This window comes from Morone saxatilis, unplaced genomic scaffold (assembly GCF_004916995.1).
Source record: "Morone saxatilis isolate NCDOM2014 unplaced genomic scaffold, NCSU_SB_2.0 Contig15, whole genome shotgun sequence".
In the NCBI taxonomy this organism is placed as follows: Eukaryota; Metazoa; Chordata; class Actinopteri; family Moronidae; genus Morone; species Morone saxatilis.
Window position 1 is genome coordinate 11,641,897 of NW_023339707.1, and position 14,962 is coordinate 11,656,858.

Here is a 14,962-nt window from a genome sequence, read left to right on the forward strand (position 1 = left end):
GGGGAAAGAAGAATAAAGGGAAAATGAGGCTGAACATTAAATCATTAGAATCAAATCAAAAGAACACATTCAGTGAACCAAACACTGCAGTAGATGTAAGACACTGCCAAAACAAATATGGAAAAATTGCTGCATATTTAAAGGACTCGATTATTAAGAGTGATTAACATGACGTCAATGGATGATGTGTAGAAATTCATTTATCATTCCAGAGAGAGACAGCCTATAAATGCAGATGAGAGCACAAATGGAAATCAGTCTAACATCTCTCTTGCCTCTCTACAGAATTTATTCGTTTTACATGACAATGCCTCTCTGAATACAAACTAGGAGCTCGCTGGAAAATATGACAGAATGATGGAAACCCCATGCAGACCTGATATAATCTCTTGAAACATATCATTTCCACCTCCTGGATAAAAAAAAACTCCACAGACATTTATATGTAAAACAATTATAATGTATAATTCTACACAAAATGTAAAAGTATTAACTGGAAGCAAGCTGATTAATAATGCTGAATTAAAAGATCTAATAAGAGCTTTGCAGCAGAGGTGTGTGCACTGTGGAGTCAGCGCCCTCTTGTGGTATTAAAGGGGAAGTAGTGACACTGACTGCAGCACAGCACCATACTGCAGTCTGTAAATCTTAGTATCTGATAAACTGCTTAATGGCATCATTACAGTGGTAGCATAGAGCTCACAGAGTTAAATAAGGACATGTTTACAACACAAAACACCAATCCCAATTAAAACATGATACAGCCTCAGGATTATACTTTATTTCACATATAAATCCAGAATTGAATAATATAATATTGGTGTGTAAGATCAAAGTGTAATATTATACTGGTAATGTACCAGTAGCTGTAGAAAAAATACTTTTGTTTGTTAACTTGATTTATGTGAGGTTGAAGATGAAGTCCATGTATTGTTTTATTGTTTATTATAATAAGATTTAATGGCAACACTTTATTTCTGATGAGTTCTCCTGGATTAATTATGATAAAAAACATGAGCATTGTTTTAGAAAAGGAACCTTTTTTATGGCAGGTTTTACTTGTCGAGCTTAGAACAGTTTGCAGTTTAATGTAATAAGTTATTTTCATGTATTTTGGTGACTTAAAGCTCCATGTGTGCTGGGCACTTGTGTATGCATTGTGCAATCAATAAAATCAAGGAAGACAAATTAATGCTTTGCCTCTAAGGTTTTCCAAAAAACAATAATTCTTAACTAATAGCATTAGGACTTAGACCAAAAGAAGATTATTAACCTGATTCTCAGATTAATCTGCTTCCTATCCAGGAAGAAAAATGTATGTAGTTCATCCAGTTAACAGAGTCTTATAAGGGCTCAAGTATTTATCTTTGGGAAACTTAGCCCTGTGACTTAAATGTAAAACTATGATAGAAACTCCATCATATGTTTAACAAGAGGTCCATATTGATTGAATACTGACATATCGATGTTTGTAATAATGAAAACCTCGGTCAGTGAGAGTGAGTAGGTCCAAACACTTGTAGTAAAGCATGTTGAGATTGTTGTGTTTTGCCGGGGAGATGAAGCTGATGAGATGACGGGTGATTTAATTTGTAATTTCCTGATCAGATGCAGATGGATGTGTGGGTGAAGAGAACGGCTGCTCTGAATTTCAAACTGTGGTTTCATGCAGCTCAGTCATGGAGGGCTGCAGGCACCTGGTGTACAAACTGCATCTTGTACACTTCTAGTACACTTCTTTTCACTTGTTGCCTCTAAAGTTAATCTGTCTGTGGTTAATCCCTCTTCAGCTGCAAGAAAATATACGCTGACCTTGGACACACAGCTTCCTGTTATGCAAAGACATCTATACATGTAGCCATTGACGAGAGTATTAGGAAAGAATCTGAATTATGGTCTTTTTACTGTGGTGGTGGGGTTGGGCGGGGGCTCTGAGTATTCTAACATGCAGTGTGCAGACAGCAGGGAAACACCCTTCATAAAGTATCTCTTACAGGACATAAACACAGACAAACATTTCACTGAGATGTTTTTAGGTTGTAGGAGGAACCTGGAGGAACGACTGTGGATGAAAACAGGAAGACGATGTGAACTGAACCATCATAACTCTATTTTTGATTGGAATTTAACAACATTTCTGCATTTTGCACAAGGTGACAAGTCATGGCTCAAACACTAAAATTTCAATTTCTGGAGTTTTTATTCCAATAAGTTTGTCTCATCTCCATTCTCCTTATCTTTTGATTTCTGTCAACCAGTTTCCACTCCGAAATACCGATGACATTCACTCGAGCAAAACCTGCAAACATAAATAAGGTTTAAAAAAAATAGCTATTTACCTGTATAATGCATCATTAAAATGAAATCCCAGAAAAAAACATACTTAAAATGCTCAAAAGCAATTTGTCTCATTCACATTCTTTGTATTATCTTACTATCCCGTCATTTAGCTCAGAATTTCTCAACAAATTCTCTCTAAACTAAATATGCAAACATAAATAGTGTAAAAAGTGTCCATTTATGTGAGTAATGCATGATTGAAAAGTAATAACTGAAATAATATCAATGAAATGCTCAAAATCAACCAATAAATGTAAATATTTACATTTTGCCTACACATGTAACTTTGCTTTTTGTCTGTAAGAAAATACAGATACAGATAAACTGATCTTTTGTTTTGTTTTGTTGTTGCTGTTTATGTGAAGTGAATATCATGCAGGATGACATATATTAAAAAATGGAAATAAAAAGAAAATGAACATGCTTCACAATATATATAAGTCATTGTACATAATGTTACAGAGGTCATGGCAGCTCTATCTAAATGATGGAGTTGCAACATGTTTTGCATAAGAGGATTAACGGCGAGTATCACAACATCTTGTGTGTAAATGCTGCAGTGTGGTGTCACAACGGTTATCCCATGCGTCATCAGTGGGAGTGCACGCATTTATTTTGCAGACTTGTAGAAAAGCTTGTAGACTAAACCACATGAGCTCATCAGTGGGTGGGAACCTGCTGTAATGGAGCCTGCAGAAGATTTAGAGAGTAACATCACCACAAATCACAAAGGAAAGTAGGTTTGAGGAAATAGAAGTGAATTACCAGAGATCTTTTATTATCTATCTGCTTATTTATCTGTCTACTGGAGTCATTTGTTTGTTTGCAGGTTTGTTCAAAGATAATCTACAGGCCAACCTCACAGAAGTCTGCAAATTTAAGCTGGAGAATCAGCTCTTGTGTATTAAGATGTGTTTAAAATTCATGAATAAGTAACGGCTCAATTTAACTGATGTTGAAGTCGAAGAAGAGCATCACACTTAACCTACTTGAGCACATAAATATAAGGAAGAGCTGCATCCTTATTTATCCTTTCTGCACCAGGATGCAACATAAGCCCTACAGTTTCCCCCGGTCTCCATTGCACCCACCGCCCCAAACGGACGATGTGTTAAGCCCCTGCCTCTTTGGTTGATCTGAGGCTCTGTGGGTAATCTCGTCAACAGATCAGAGACACAGGGACTGAGCACAAAGTGGGGCTACGCCATCCTCCACCTAATGGGATTGGCTGCCATCACTAGATGTGCTACTGCGATTAGCCTGCTTGGAAGCATTCAGGGATTTAGGCCTCAAGCAGCATGCCCCGGGCAATTAGCACTACATGCTTAGGCAGAGTGACGTGAGTGTAATGCTCCGTATCTCAAAGAAATGGACTCTGACATGGTGCTGAGAAGTGAGGCAGTATAAAAGGGAAAGTGCTGTTTGTTGAATGAACTGATTGAGGATACAGTATGTGCAGCTAACGAGCAACAGATTCTGGCAAGAAAATTATACAGATTTTTTTTTTATCAACAAACTGACTTTATGGTCAGATAATAGAACAGGAAACACAGATTTTATAAGGAGCAGCTGACATCTTTTAAAGCCATTATGAAACTTGCTGAAACTTGACCATCATTCACGGGTCACACTTTTGTCTGTCAATCCTTTAGCTGCCCGCTGAGCCTATTTGACCCTGACGTCATTAAACTGCATCTCGGACTGTCTGGCTCGCTGAAGAACAGACTCAAGTTCTACTCCTACAATAAACTTATAGATAGATAAAGTTATATACATGTGGTGCAAAGTTTACAAAAAGCTTTTTAAACCCAATAATTTCCATCTGGTGTAGGCTGACCTGTTGTGGCCTGCCTTTATTAGATCTTGGACTCTGAAGTCCAACAGCTGCTGCAGTGTGGCTCCAAAACCGAAGCCTGATTAACAGACACTGTCCTACTGCTGATGTACTGCTAAAGTTGAACACAAACAACAAACTGTAATCGCTCCATTGGGACATTAGGCAGCTGCCTAATTTCAGACATATTTCACCATTGGACACAAAGACTTAAAACAATAACAGTCAGTTAAACTAATTCATGTAATGCTTCTCAGATATTTATCTCAACGTGCTTGTAGTCATACTGGTGATAAAGGTGTGTCTTGGTTTAAATAAAATCACATTTTCTGATAAATAAGTTTATGCTACAAGTTGTTGAAGAATAGACACACTGACAATAATCTACTGTAGATGTCACCACAGAGACCATGTTGATATGGCTTTAAAGAGTCTTTTCAGCTTTCTAATTGTCCCAAAAGTAATTTGTCCAAAACTATATAAACTATTTTCAGTGAACATTTTCAGTGTTGTGCACTCACTTCATTCAGTAGTTTAAAGGTTTGATACTCTACTGTGAGCTGTGATGCAGATGAGTTAAATCAAAAAGCTTTAAACGACTGTTTGAGAACTGATGCTCCAAATGCAGAACGTGCAAATCAGCCGTTATCTTTTTTAGAACACTAAAGTTACTAAATTAAACTTTGCGAACCCTCTGCTGGTTTGTGACGCACTTTCTCTGGCCAAAATATGCAGCAGCAACCTGTCTCCTGACTGAATTAGTGACCTCAGATACAGTATCTCAGTATAAGTCCTCCGACATGCAGAGCGGGAAGAGTCCTAAAGACAAGGCCCACTGACCTCCACACATTAACCCCATGGGGTGACCTGCTCAGAGATCAACTGCTCCAATCCTGTAACAATACGCTCACTGTATATGACATTTAACTGTCTTAAAACTTCTCTCTGACTGAAAGAAAATTTGACTATGTTTGAGATAGTTTCAATCTGATACAGTGATGTAACTCTGGAAAAACATCTAGGTCATGTTAACGCTGAAAGCTCACTAAACATCAGAGTGCAGTGACAGTTGCTTTATTTAGCAGCCACCACACCACCTGGGATTTAAACGTCTTAACTCTAAGAAGTTTATGAAAGCTTAATGCCTCCCTCTCTGCTCCATCCATGTGACTGACACTGAAGTCAAGAGTCCAGGCAGAAAATGTGGTATAGATGAGCGGAGCAACGTCAGCACACATTTATTAAAATTATTTATTTAAATGGCCAACATTTTGATTACAGTCTTTGCAGTGGTGGAAGAAGTACTCAGATCTTCTCCTCAATTAAAAACAGTAAAAATCAAAATTTGACTTAAGTAAAAGAACAAAGGCACCAGCATCAAAATATACTTACACCAAAGTAAAATACTTAGAATGCAGAATGAATGTACATTATATTATTGGATTATAATTACTGATCAGCAATAATGTTGCAGCTGGTAAAGGTGGGGCTAATTTGAACTACTTTATATACTGCCGGGCAGCTTGATGTACAATAATACATCATTATATATTAGTTGATCACACTCTTACTGATAATCTAAGTAACAATGTTTGTGAAATGTAAAAGTATAAAGTAGCATAAAGTAGAAATACTCAAGTGAAGTACCTCAAAATTGTACTTAGCTACAGTTCAGGTCACAACCATATACAGTACATGTATATACCAACAAGCTGAGAGCTACCTACTATACTGTAGCTTTAGAAACAGCTTAAAGTATATTTAGTCTGTATACACACACACACACACATACACAAATCATAGACTTTGTGTATAGACAAATCAAATAATTTGGTTTAAGTTGGGAAAAATTATGATATCAATGACTCTCACTGAGTCAAGTATGTGAGTGTGTTTATTTTCTCCTTTTCTTTACATCATTCACTATTGCCCTCATTAGACTAATTGGATTGGTTGGCCAATCAGGAAGAGGCACCTAAGTCAGGGTTTAAGCAAAGGGAATTAAAGGGTGGAACTCTCCTTGTCAGAGCTGCTCAATTGATTTGATCCTTGAAAGGGTCCCATCTGATCATCTCATCGAGAAAGGCCAACGACCCAGGAAGACTCAAGCACCTCCCTTCCAATCCCTTCCGCAACGAAATCTCCTTTCAGCACGATTAGTGTTGCACCCAGTTCTCTACAGCTACTCACAGACAACCGTCAAAATTTCCTTCCTTGAGGATCTTGAGTTAGCGGAGGAAGAAAGCATGGGTGCGGGAGCAAGCGCCGAGGACAAAAAGTCCAAGGAGTTGGAAAAACAACTCCAAGAAGATGCTGATAAGGACTCTAAAACAGTCAAGCTATTACTGCTTGGTAAGTGGACTTATAACTAGTCTTGTTGCACAAAGTTTTCTTGTTTGTCCCAGACTGCAGGTCCAAAGGATGCAAAGTGTTTAGATTGACAGGTTATAACATCAAAAGATTTTGTACTTTAGAAAACTTTTAACTTTCAATTTCTGATTAACTTTCTGTGCAGGTTCAGGTCTGCAGAGTAGAACAGACGGACGATAGTCAGTCAACAGTCAACAGGTGCAACTGATAGACTAGAAATGTTAAAATGCACAGGTTAAAAGACTGTTATGGAATAATGTTTTAGATATATTTTACTGAACCTTGAAAGGTTAACAACTGGTTCCAATTTCAGGCTAAGAGTTAATTTATATAACAGATAATTTAATTCATTACCTTGTATCCAAGAGTTAATGCTGGATGTTTAAGTTTATTGACTCATTTGATGCACAAAATCAAATTTTCAAATCCTGGATACAAGCCATCTGAGGTGGGTTAAAGTGGTCTGACACATCTGCTCACTGCTTAGATAGATGTAAGATACGCTATGCTCAGAGGATTCACAAGCTGTGCAGATAATTTGTTCCAGGATAAAACCTACATTAGTTTATTAGAAAGATGGGGGGACTGTTTAAGCTTGTGCAAAACGAAGAGGGCATTAGCCGAAGTAAAGTAAGTGCAGCAGAGGGAGATAAGAGAGATAAGTTTACAGAGAGATCTGAGATGAAGCTCAAAGAAGAATACTTTTATATAAGAATTTAGATTTGCAATATAGAACAGTAAAATAATAATTTGCCTTATTTGAAAATATAATAAAAAAACTAAACATTAGATTTTCATGTTACTAACTCATGCACAACATAAACACTGCACAGACCTGAGCTGTCTAGCTGTTTTAAGTTGAGTTTTTAATCAATGAGTTAGTGTAAAATATTTGCAAAACTGCAGCTCTAAAACAACTGAAAACAATTGTTTAAACATTTGACAAATATATTAAATCTAAAGAAGCAAAATGTTTTAAATATTTTCTTTTATTACAATTACAATTCAGAATGACTTTTCAGTTCTAATGGAAGGACATTGGTGCTTAAAATAATCACAGCCTTTGGTCTTAAATGATTCAGTGAACAGCAGCGATATGTCAATCCGATTAGCTAACTGGTTTAGTGCAGATCCACTTGGTGAGGTCTTTGTTGATCCCTCAACTCGCACAAAGAGAATAAAATGCGTTTTATTACCACTGACATTGAAACAGCTATAGACTATATTTAACTTAAGGCATTATTGTTTATTTTAAAAAAGAGTCTGATTTTGTGACAATAATACAAAAACAAAAGCATGAATGTTATTTTCCAAATGAAAGTCAGATGAGAAATTCTATGATAATGTAAATATATCTTTGCAGTGCATGGACCACTGGGATTTTACTATAAAACTGTTAATTACTGCACCTTATAAATGCGGCAGCATTTTATATATCACAACACTGAATATAAATAAACACATAGACATTATATTAACAGGAGTTGCCTCTCTAGCAGTGTAGAATCAGAGATCAGACAGTAAGAACTTAATCGTTAGAGATAAGAAGAGTGCCATCTTGTGGGCTCAGATGGACATTGTGAAACGTTTTTATTACATGTTCGCAGCTGATTTCAGAGGTTAGCTCCTCCTGCGTAGCTGTGCTAATCCCTAAAATTAACGACAATGATGTTTTACATGTCTCATTAAAATTTGGAACTCCTTGAATATTTAGGCGACATAAAAAAAGCTTTTGCAAAGACTTCCATCAGGAAGATATATCAAAGAAACCTAAATGTATTTAGTTACACAGAGCTTCCAAAACTGTTACTGTGCAAGTTTTCAACCTGTAAGTTTCCATTAAATCTGTGTAATTAGATCTGCAAACCTTGGTTGTTCTAAGACTTCAATATTCCCCCTACAGTTTGCATATTACAAATGAAATCTTTGCACCATTTCGATTAGTTCAATTTTGTATTTTCATTGGTTGGCATTTTCTCTTGACCTCTATACAGAGTTACGAACTCCTTTAATATCTGTAGTGTCTGTAAAAATGTCTATCTATAGTATCTTCTGCACGGTTAACATGCATATAGCTTCCCTTTAAAACACAGATTTCGTATCACTGCAAAGCCTAAAGGCACATTGCTAATGAGCACGAGGTGAAAGAATGACTCACAGTGAGGATAAAGGCACTCTTTATCATTAAATGATCACAGCTGATGAAAACCAATCTGGATGCCGACACAGTGCCACCTTTACCACCTCATCGCAAATTAGCAAAACTAACTTGTTATTGACTTACTAATGACTGCTAGCAGGGGAAAACTCATAGTTTCTCCCGGAGAGTGTTTGATGAGGCCACATGAGTGACAGTGTGATTTCATTAAATGCTCAGCAGTAAGTCTGTGGATGGAGCTTAATGTGGCTCCAGCGAGGGCAGGAAACAGCCAGCTTTAGTCGCTCTGTGATAAATTCCTTCTGTCCTGAGTTAGCTTACAGTGCTGCAGAGAGCCTGATCTGCCCACAAGCTTTCCAATCCCACTGTGAGACTTAAATTGTACATATATGTACAGTCCACATAATTTATATATACACACAATGCATACATTGTACATTTTATCCAGCCGTTCGCATAAAATGTGTCTGGACTGCCTCCATTCAGAGTTCCAGTGTGATTGGTTAAAGTTTGGTGCGCAGTGGCAACAAGGTGCTCAATATACAAAAATCTACTGATAATCTGACATTAACTGCTGATGGAAGATCAAATTAGACTTCATAGCTCAGCAAATTAAAAAAAGGCGAGAAGAGTTTTGTTGCCAGGAGATCATGTTGTTCCTGTTAGCGGAGCCTTTAGCCAGTTCAGTGTCCTCTATTAGACCATCACAAGGCTTCACATGAAACTGGGAGCCAGAACATTTTAGACAACTTTATGATAATTTCACAGGCCAGCTGACGATAACAGAAATGAATGCGCATATTAAAATCCGTCCTCTCCATGGCCACAGACAGCACTGCCTTGTCCCCGGCTCACCTTCACTGCCTTCACCTTCTGTGCGTCTGTTTTATATAAACAGGCTCATGTAAAGCTCTACTGTTAAATAATGGCCAAATGCTGACTTGCATGCATAGATGATGTTACTGATGAATAGTTCTGGCATGACTCTTTATTCCTTTTGAGTTGAACAAATTAAATGTCACTGAGTTTTGTTCCAGTGTGATGACGGCAGACATCATCCTGAGACCATCCAAATGAATAGAAAGAAGTTTGGGTCAAATTAAAAGATTTTTTTTCTATTTTGGACACTGACGGCATCTTTAAAAAAACATTCTTCAGCTGTTTATTATTATTCAGTGTGTTTCTACTCAATGGCACGTCAACGAGAAACACAGCAGTTACGGTGTTGTTTTTAAACGTTTTATTCTCTTCCAGGTGCTGGTGAGTCAGGGAAAAGCACCATCGTAAAACAAATGAAGTAAGTATTAAAATGAGTTGGTTGTGTCTGTGGCAAGGAAGAACAGTGCAGAGCTGAATGTTTTTTAAATCTCATCAGTCAGGCATACAGCCAGCAGGCCAAAGCTCCCTCTTTTCAGTCTGTTTCTCTTGCAGTGAAGCTTTTTACAAAAAGTCAACAGGGCAAACATCCGCTTACTCTGATTTGTCAGCACTTGTTTTGTGCAGTTAGTTGGAAATAGCTGAGTGAGTTCAGAAACGCGACACTGGATGGTGCTGTGAGCACTAACCCAAGTAGATGTCCAGGTTGTTTTTTTTAACTGTATGAACTTTATTTTTAATATATATGGAAATCTAAACTGATCATGTAGTTGCAAGATACTAGTATTTCTATTTCATTAAAGTTGACATGTTTCCAGAAATGACAAAATTTTTCTATATAGACAGTATGAGGGAAATATAGAAGTCCCATCAGCTCAGTAGCAGAGAATTAATGTACCAATGTTTCCCTGAACTAAACCATTTTCCACTCTACTCTTTTACCTCTGTTCAGGATTCTCCATCAAGGTGGTTACACAAAAGAGGAACAACTGGAGTTTAGAGCGATCATCTATGGCAACATCCTGCAGTCTGCTCTGGCTATCATCAGAGGCATGGAGATGCTGGGCATTGATTTTGGCGCGTCCTCTGGACAGGTCTCATATGACAATTTAAAGATGTACACCAGACACGATTAACTTGTAGAGACATAAAAATCAATGAATCAAACTATGAATAAATAAATAGTTATATTTAGTGCTGTGACGGTGCTGATGGATCTTTGCTCTATGTGAATTACCCCACAGGAGGACGCGCAGAAGCTGCAGAACTTGTCAGACTCCATTGAGGAAGGCACAATGCCTACTGAGCTGGCTGATGTCATCAAGAAGCTGTGGAAAGACAGTGGTGTGCAGGCAGGCTTTGACAGAGCTGCTGAGTACCAACTGAACGACTCAGCTGGCTAGTGAGTCTATGTCTACTACTGGGATTGATACAGCCAGTGGGGTTACATGTAAAACTAAAGAGGCAGCTAGCTTTGCATGTACAGATAAAGGCAATTTCATTTCTGAGACCTGATTGTTGTACCCTTTGTTTTGCCATCATCAGCTACCTCAATGAAATGGACCGAATCTGCAAGCCAGACTACCTCCCTACTGAGCAGGATGTGCTGCGATCTCGAGTCAAAACAACCGGTATCATTGAAGAACAGTTCTCCTGCAAAGAGTTGCACTTCAGGTAAGTCACAAAGGAAGGCCCTGAACAAAAGTCTAACACCAGCTCAAACTGACTTAACCTTAGAGCACCATGACATCCACATGAACTTTGTTCTGACTTTTTGTGTGGTGAACAGAATGTTTGATGTGGGTGGCCAGAGGTCAGAGAGAAAGAAGTGGATCCATTGTTTTGAGGGTGTGACCTGCATCATCTTCTGTGGAGCTCTCAGCGCATACGACATGGTGCTGGTAGAGGACGACGAAGTGGTGAGTTGAGACTCCACTACCTGGTCGTAGAGCATAAGACAGACACGTGAGCTCCGTTAATAACTCACTGTGTTCCTCTTTTTCAGAACCGCATGCACGAGTCCCTCCATCTATTCAACAGTATCTGCAACCACAGATTCTTCGCACTGACCTCCATCGTGCTTTTCCTCAACAAGAAGGATCTCTTTGAAGAGAAGATCAAGAAAGTCCACCTGAGTATCTGCTTCCCAGACTATGACGGTAAGTCCGACTGATTCTGCTAAAATGATTCATGTCTTATCTGCACACAGATAAATAATGTCACTATGGCAGGACATGGTTTGCTGCAGCAGTGAGAATACCATGCTACATGCACAGACAGGAAAATTGGTGACATAATCTTTCAGGCAGGAAGTAAAAGTGGATCACAGTCAGCTGCCACCAAGTCACGTTTTGGCTTTGATATGCGACTGTAACAGAAGTATGTGTGGCACAAGGCAAACACAACAGATTGAGATACAAAATAATAAAGGTAAAAATCAAGTAAAACAGTTGAGAGTGGGAGCCACATTGTTGTTCCCTCAGTTAAAGTATGTGAAACAAGTGATTATGTTAAACCCACTGTGTAATGTACATACAAAGAGAATGATGTAAAGATCTGGATCTAGTTTTTTTTTCAAACAACAAAACTCATGAAGTGTCTCATAAATCCTCACACCCTTGATTTCTTTTAGGCCCCAACACGTATGATGACGCCAGCAACTACATCAAGTCGCAGTTCTTGGAGCTGAACATGAAGAAGGGTGTGAAGGAAATCTACTCCCACTTGACCTGTGCCACAGACACAAAGAACGTCGAGATTGTGTTCAACGCTGTGACAGACATCATCATAAAAGAAAACCTTAAAGATTGCGGTCTTTTCTAAGCAGCTCCAGAGTAAAAAGAGGTGAGCGGTGACCACATCACATTGCTCCCAGTTGTTGATGCACAGTAATCCAGTAGTCCAGATGAGACAGACCCCTGGCAATTCAATTTAACCCTCATACAGCGAATGATATCTGGTTGTCCTGCGTTGCCAAGCAACAACCTCTGACCATAGCATGGGCTCATACAAACTCAAACCACACAGACAATTTAGACTGTTTGGGACTGTTGAGGATGAGGAATATAAGAATAAAAACCCTGTAGTGATTTGTGATTAAAATCAGTTCCTCTCAAAGCTGCAGAACAAGTTGACTTTTTTTTATCTGATTACAGACCATGATTATGATTATGAAGCCCTGAAGCTATGAAACCGAGCGAAATATTCACCTTTAAAGACAGCAGCAAAAGATTTTATATACGATGAATGAAGCTGATTTCATTCATGTTTGAGATTTATTTTTAATAATTTTTTCCTACTTTGCAGAACTTCCTTTCCTACCTTAACCCCTCACATATTGGCATTTACTGAGAAGTGTACTGATGGAGCTCAGAGGAGGATGCTCAGTTTGTCGTGTTCATGCCATCGCTTCCATGCCTGTTCTGGTCCCTGACTGCTCCTAGCACATCACCACCTCCAACAGTACATCTCTGCAACACAGTGCACGTTCAGCTGGATTGAAACAACTATCACGTCAACGTATTGTTGTTGTGGACGGCTTTCGACAAGATTCTTCAGGTTTTCTAAAGTACAGTATTTGTCTCACACCAGAAGCTGCTGGTTTGAAGGTATGAAGATGAAATAGTTGCTCATTCGATCCTCGTTGCTTCCTTTTGACTACTGTGTTGTGAGTTATATTTACTATTAAAACCAAGCTCTGTAAAATAAATAAAACGATAAAATCCGGGGGAAAATATTAATATTTTGAATAGCAACATGCAACCTTGTTTTTGTTTTTGAGTACAGTAGTCTCTGTGGTCTTGATATTTAAACTGTAAAAAGTTGCTGAGCAAATATCTCAGATATTCCCAGTGCTTGCAGTATATCCAGATTACAAACCAAATTGTACATGTATCTTATCTAAATAGCGTTAATGTATTCCATTCACTTAACATTTTAATGTGACGAATAAATTTCAGAAGGTCAAACATGGTAGAGGAACTTTGTACATAAGAGTAGATAATTCAATATATTTTGAAAGATAAATCTATATGGAAATATACGAGACAGAAGGAAACATTAGAGGAATGACGCAAAATTTATTGTGAAAAGGGAATGCAAATCTACTGAGTATGTCCTTTCTTATGAAATGTAGCGGCATGAAATAAAGATGCATTATCTTCACTTGTGTGTCTATTTCTTTACTGGAGAATCAACATTGTCAGTCACTGAATAATGTATATTAAATTAGAGAAACACTGAACAATGGCCTCCGGATGCTACTTGGTGAGGACAATGCAGCTGTTATATAAGTTCCCTGTTCTACTCAGATGGGAAATGGCAGCGTATGGAAGTTCATTAAAAATAAACCTATTGAGGGAGCAAAACAAATTAAATCTGTTATTATTTTGCAAGTCCAGATTTACTGTGCAGGGACAGATTCATGAGATTTTAGAGCAAGCAAGGAAAAGAGTGATCAGTGTGTTGAGCTGACAAGAGGAACCAGATCAATAGTGAGCTGCAGAGCTTCTTTTGCTCCTGTATTTAAAGCTGCTTGTTTTTAGGTATTGCGCTTAAACTCCACACCAAAGTAGTGCAAAATCCACCAGATCTGTGTCACTTGGTAAGAACCCCACTTTGTGTGTTAGTATTTCCACTTGTCAGTCAATATTTTAACTGTGAAAAGATTCAGTATTACCCTCACAAATAGGCACAAATAACATTTATAAATAAAGAAAAGGCACACAGTATAAAAACAGAAAAATGTAGGGGATGGGTGAAGAGGAGACTGTTGATAATTATAAATTAATTAAAATTCCCATAAAAAGACCAAAACCATCAACTATTCCTCTGAGCCATAAACCTCAATTGTTGAAAAACACATCAGTGGGTGACATTTTCCTTCATTATGATGAACTGTAGTTTATTTCGACTATAGCCTGCATACATCGTCCTGCATCCATAAATACTCAACAAACATATTAATCCACAACTGAAAATAATATACAAAAATACACTTTTTACCCCTGTGTGAGAAACCTTTGCTAAAAACTACATGACTTTAGAGAGATTTAGTGGCATGTAGCGGTGTAGTTACTGACTGCAACACCCTCGCCTCATATCTGCCTATAGAGCCGCCAAGCACACGGGACCTTTAATGGGATTTGTTGATCAAAATTAAAATAAAGAATATTGCCAGCCTAAAATGAACCTATTGAGGATTTTAGGCTCAAAAATGTTCCAAAAATCTTAATAATCTGTCCCTTCATGTGGTCATATTGATAAGATTGATTACAGTTTAAATGTATTTTGGACAATAAGGACATTTAATGAGCAGTGGTGTGTGTGCAGCAGCAGCTGGAACACAATGAAACCTCAGCTGAAGCATATATGTCTCTGAAGTC

At 38.0% G+C, this 14,962-nt stretch overlaps 1 protein-coding gene across 1 annotated transcript; it reads left to right on the forward strand.

Moving 5' to 3' along the window:
* Positions 1-4,824: 4,824 nt before the first annotated feature.
* Positions 4,825-12,401, forward strand: gnat2 (guanine nucleotide binding protein (G protein), alpha transducing activity polypeptide 2). The gene is made up of 9 exons (XM_035656536.1): positions 4,825-4,878; positions 6,412-6,526; positions 9,957-9,999; positions 10,531-10,672; positions 10,823-10,980; positions 11,124-11,252; positions 11,368-11,497; positions 11,584-11,737; positions 12,211-12,401. The coding sequence occupies exons 2-9, from the start codon at positions 6,421-6,423 to the stop codon at positions 12,399-12,401; spliced, it is 1,053 nt and encodes a 350-aa protein (XP_035512429.1). The 5' UTR covers positions 4,825-4,878; positions 6,412-6,420.
* Positions 12,402-14,962: the final 2,561 nt, after the last annotated feature.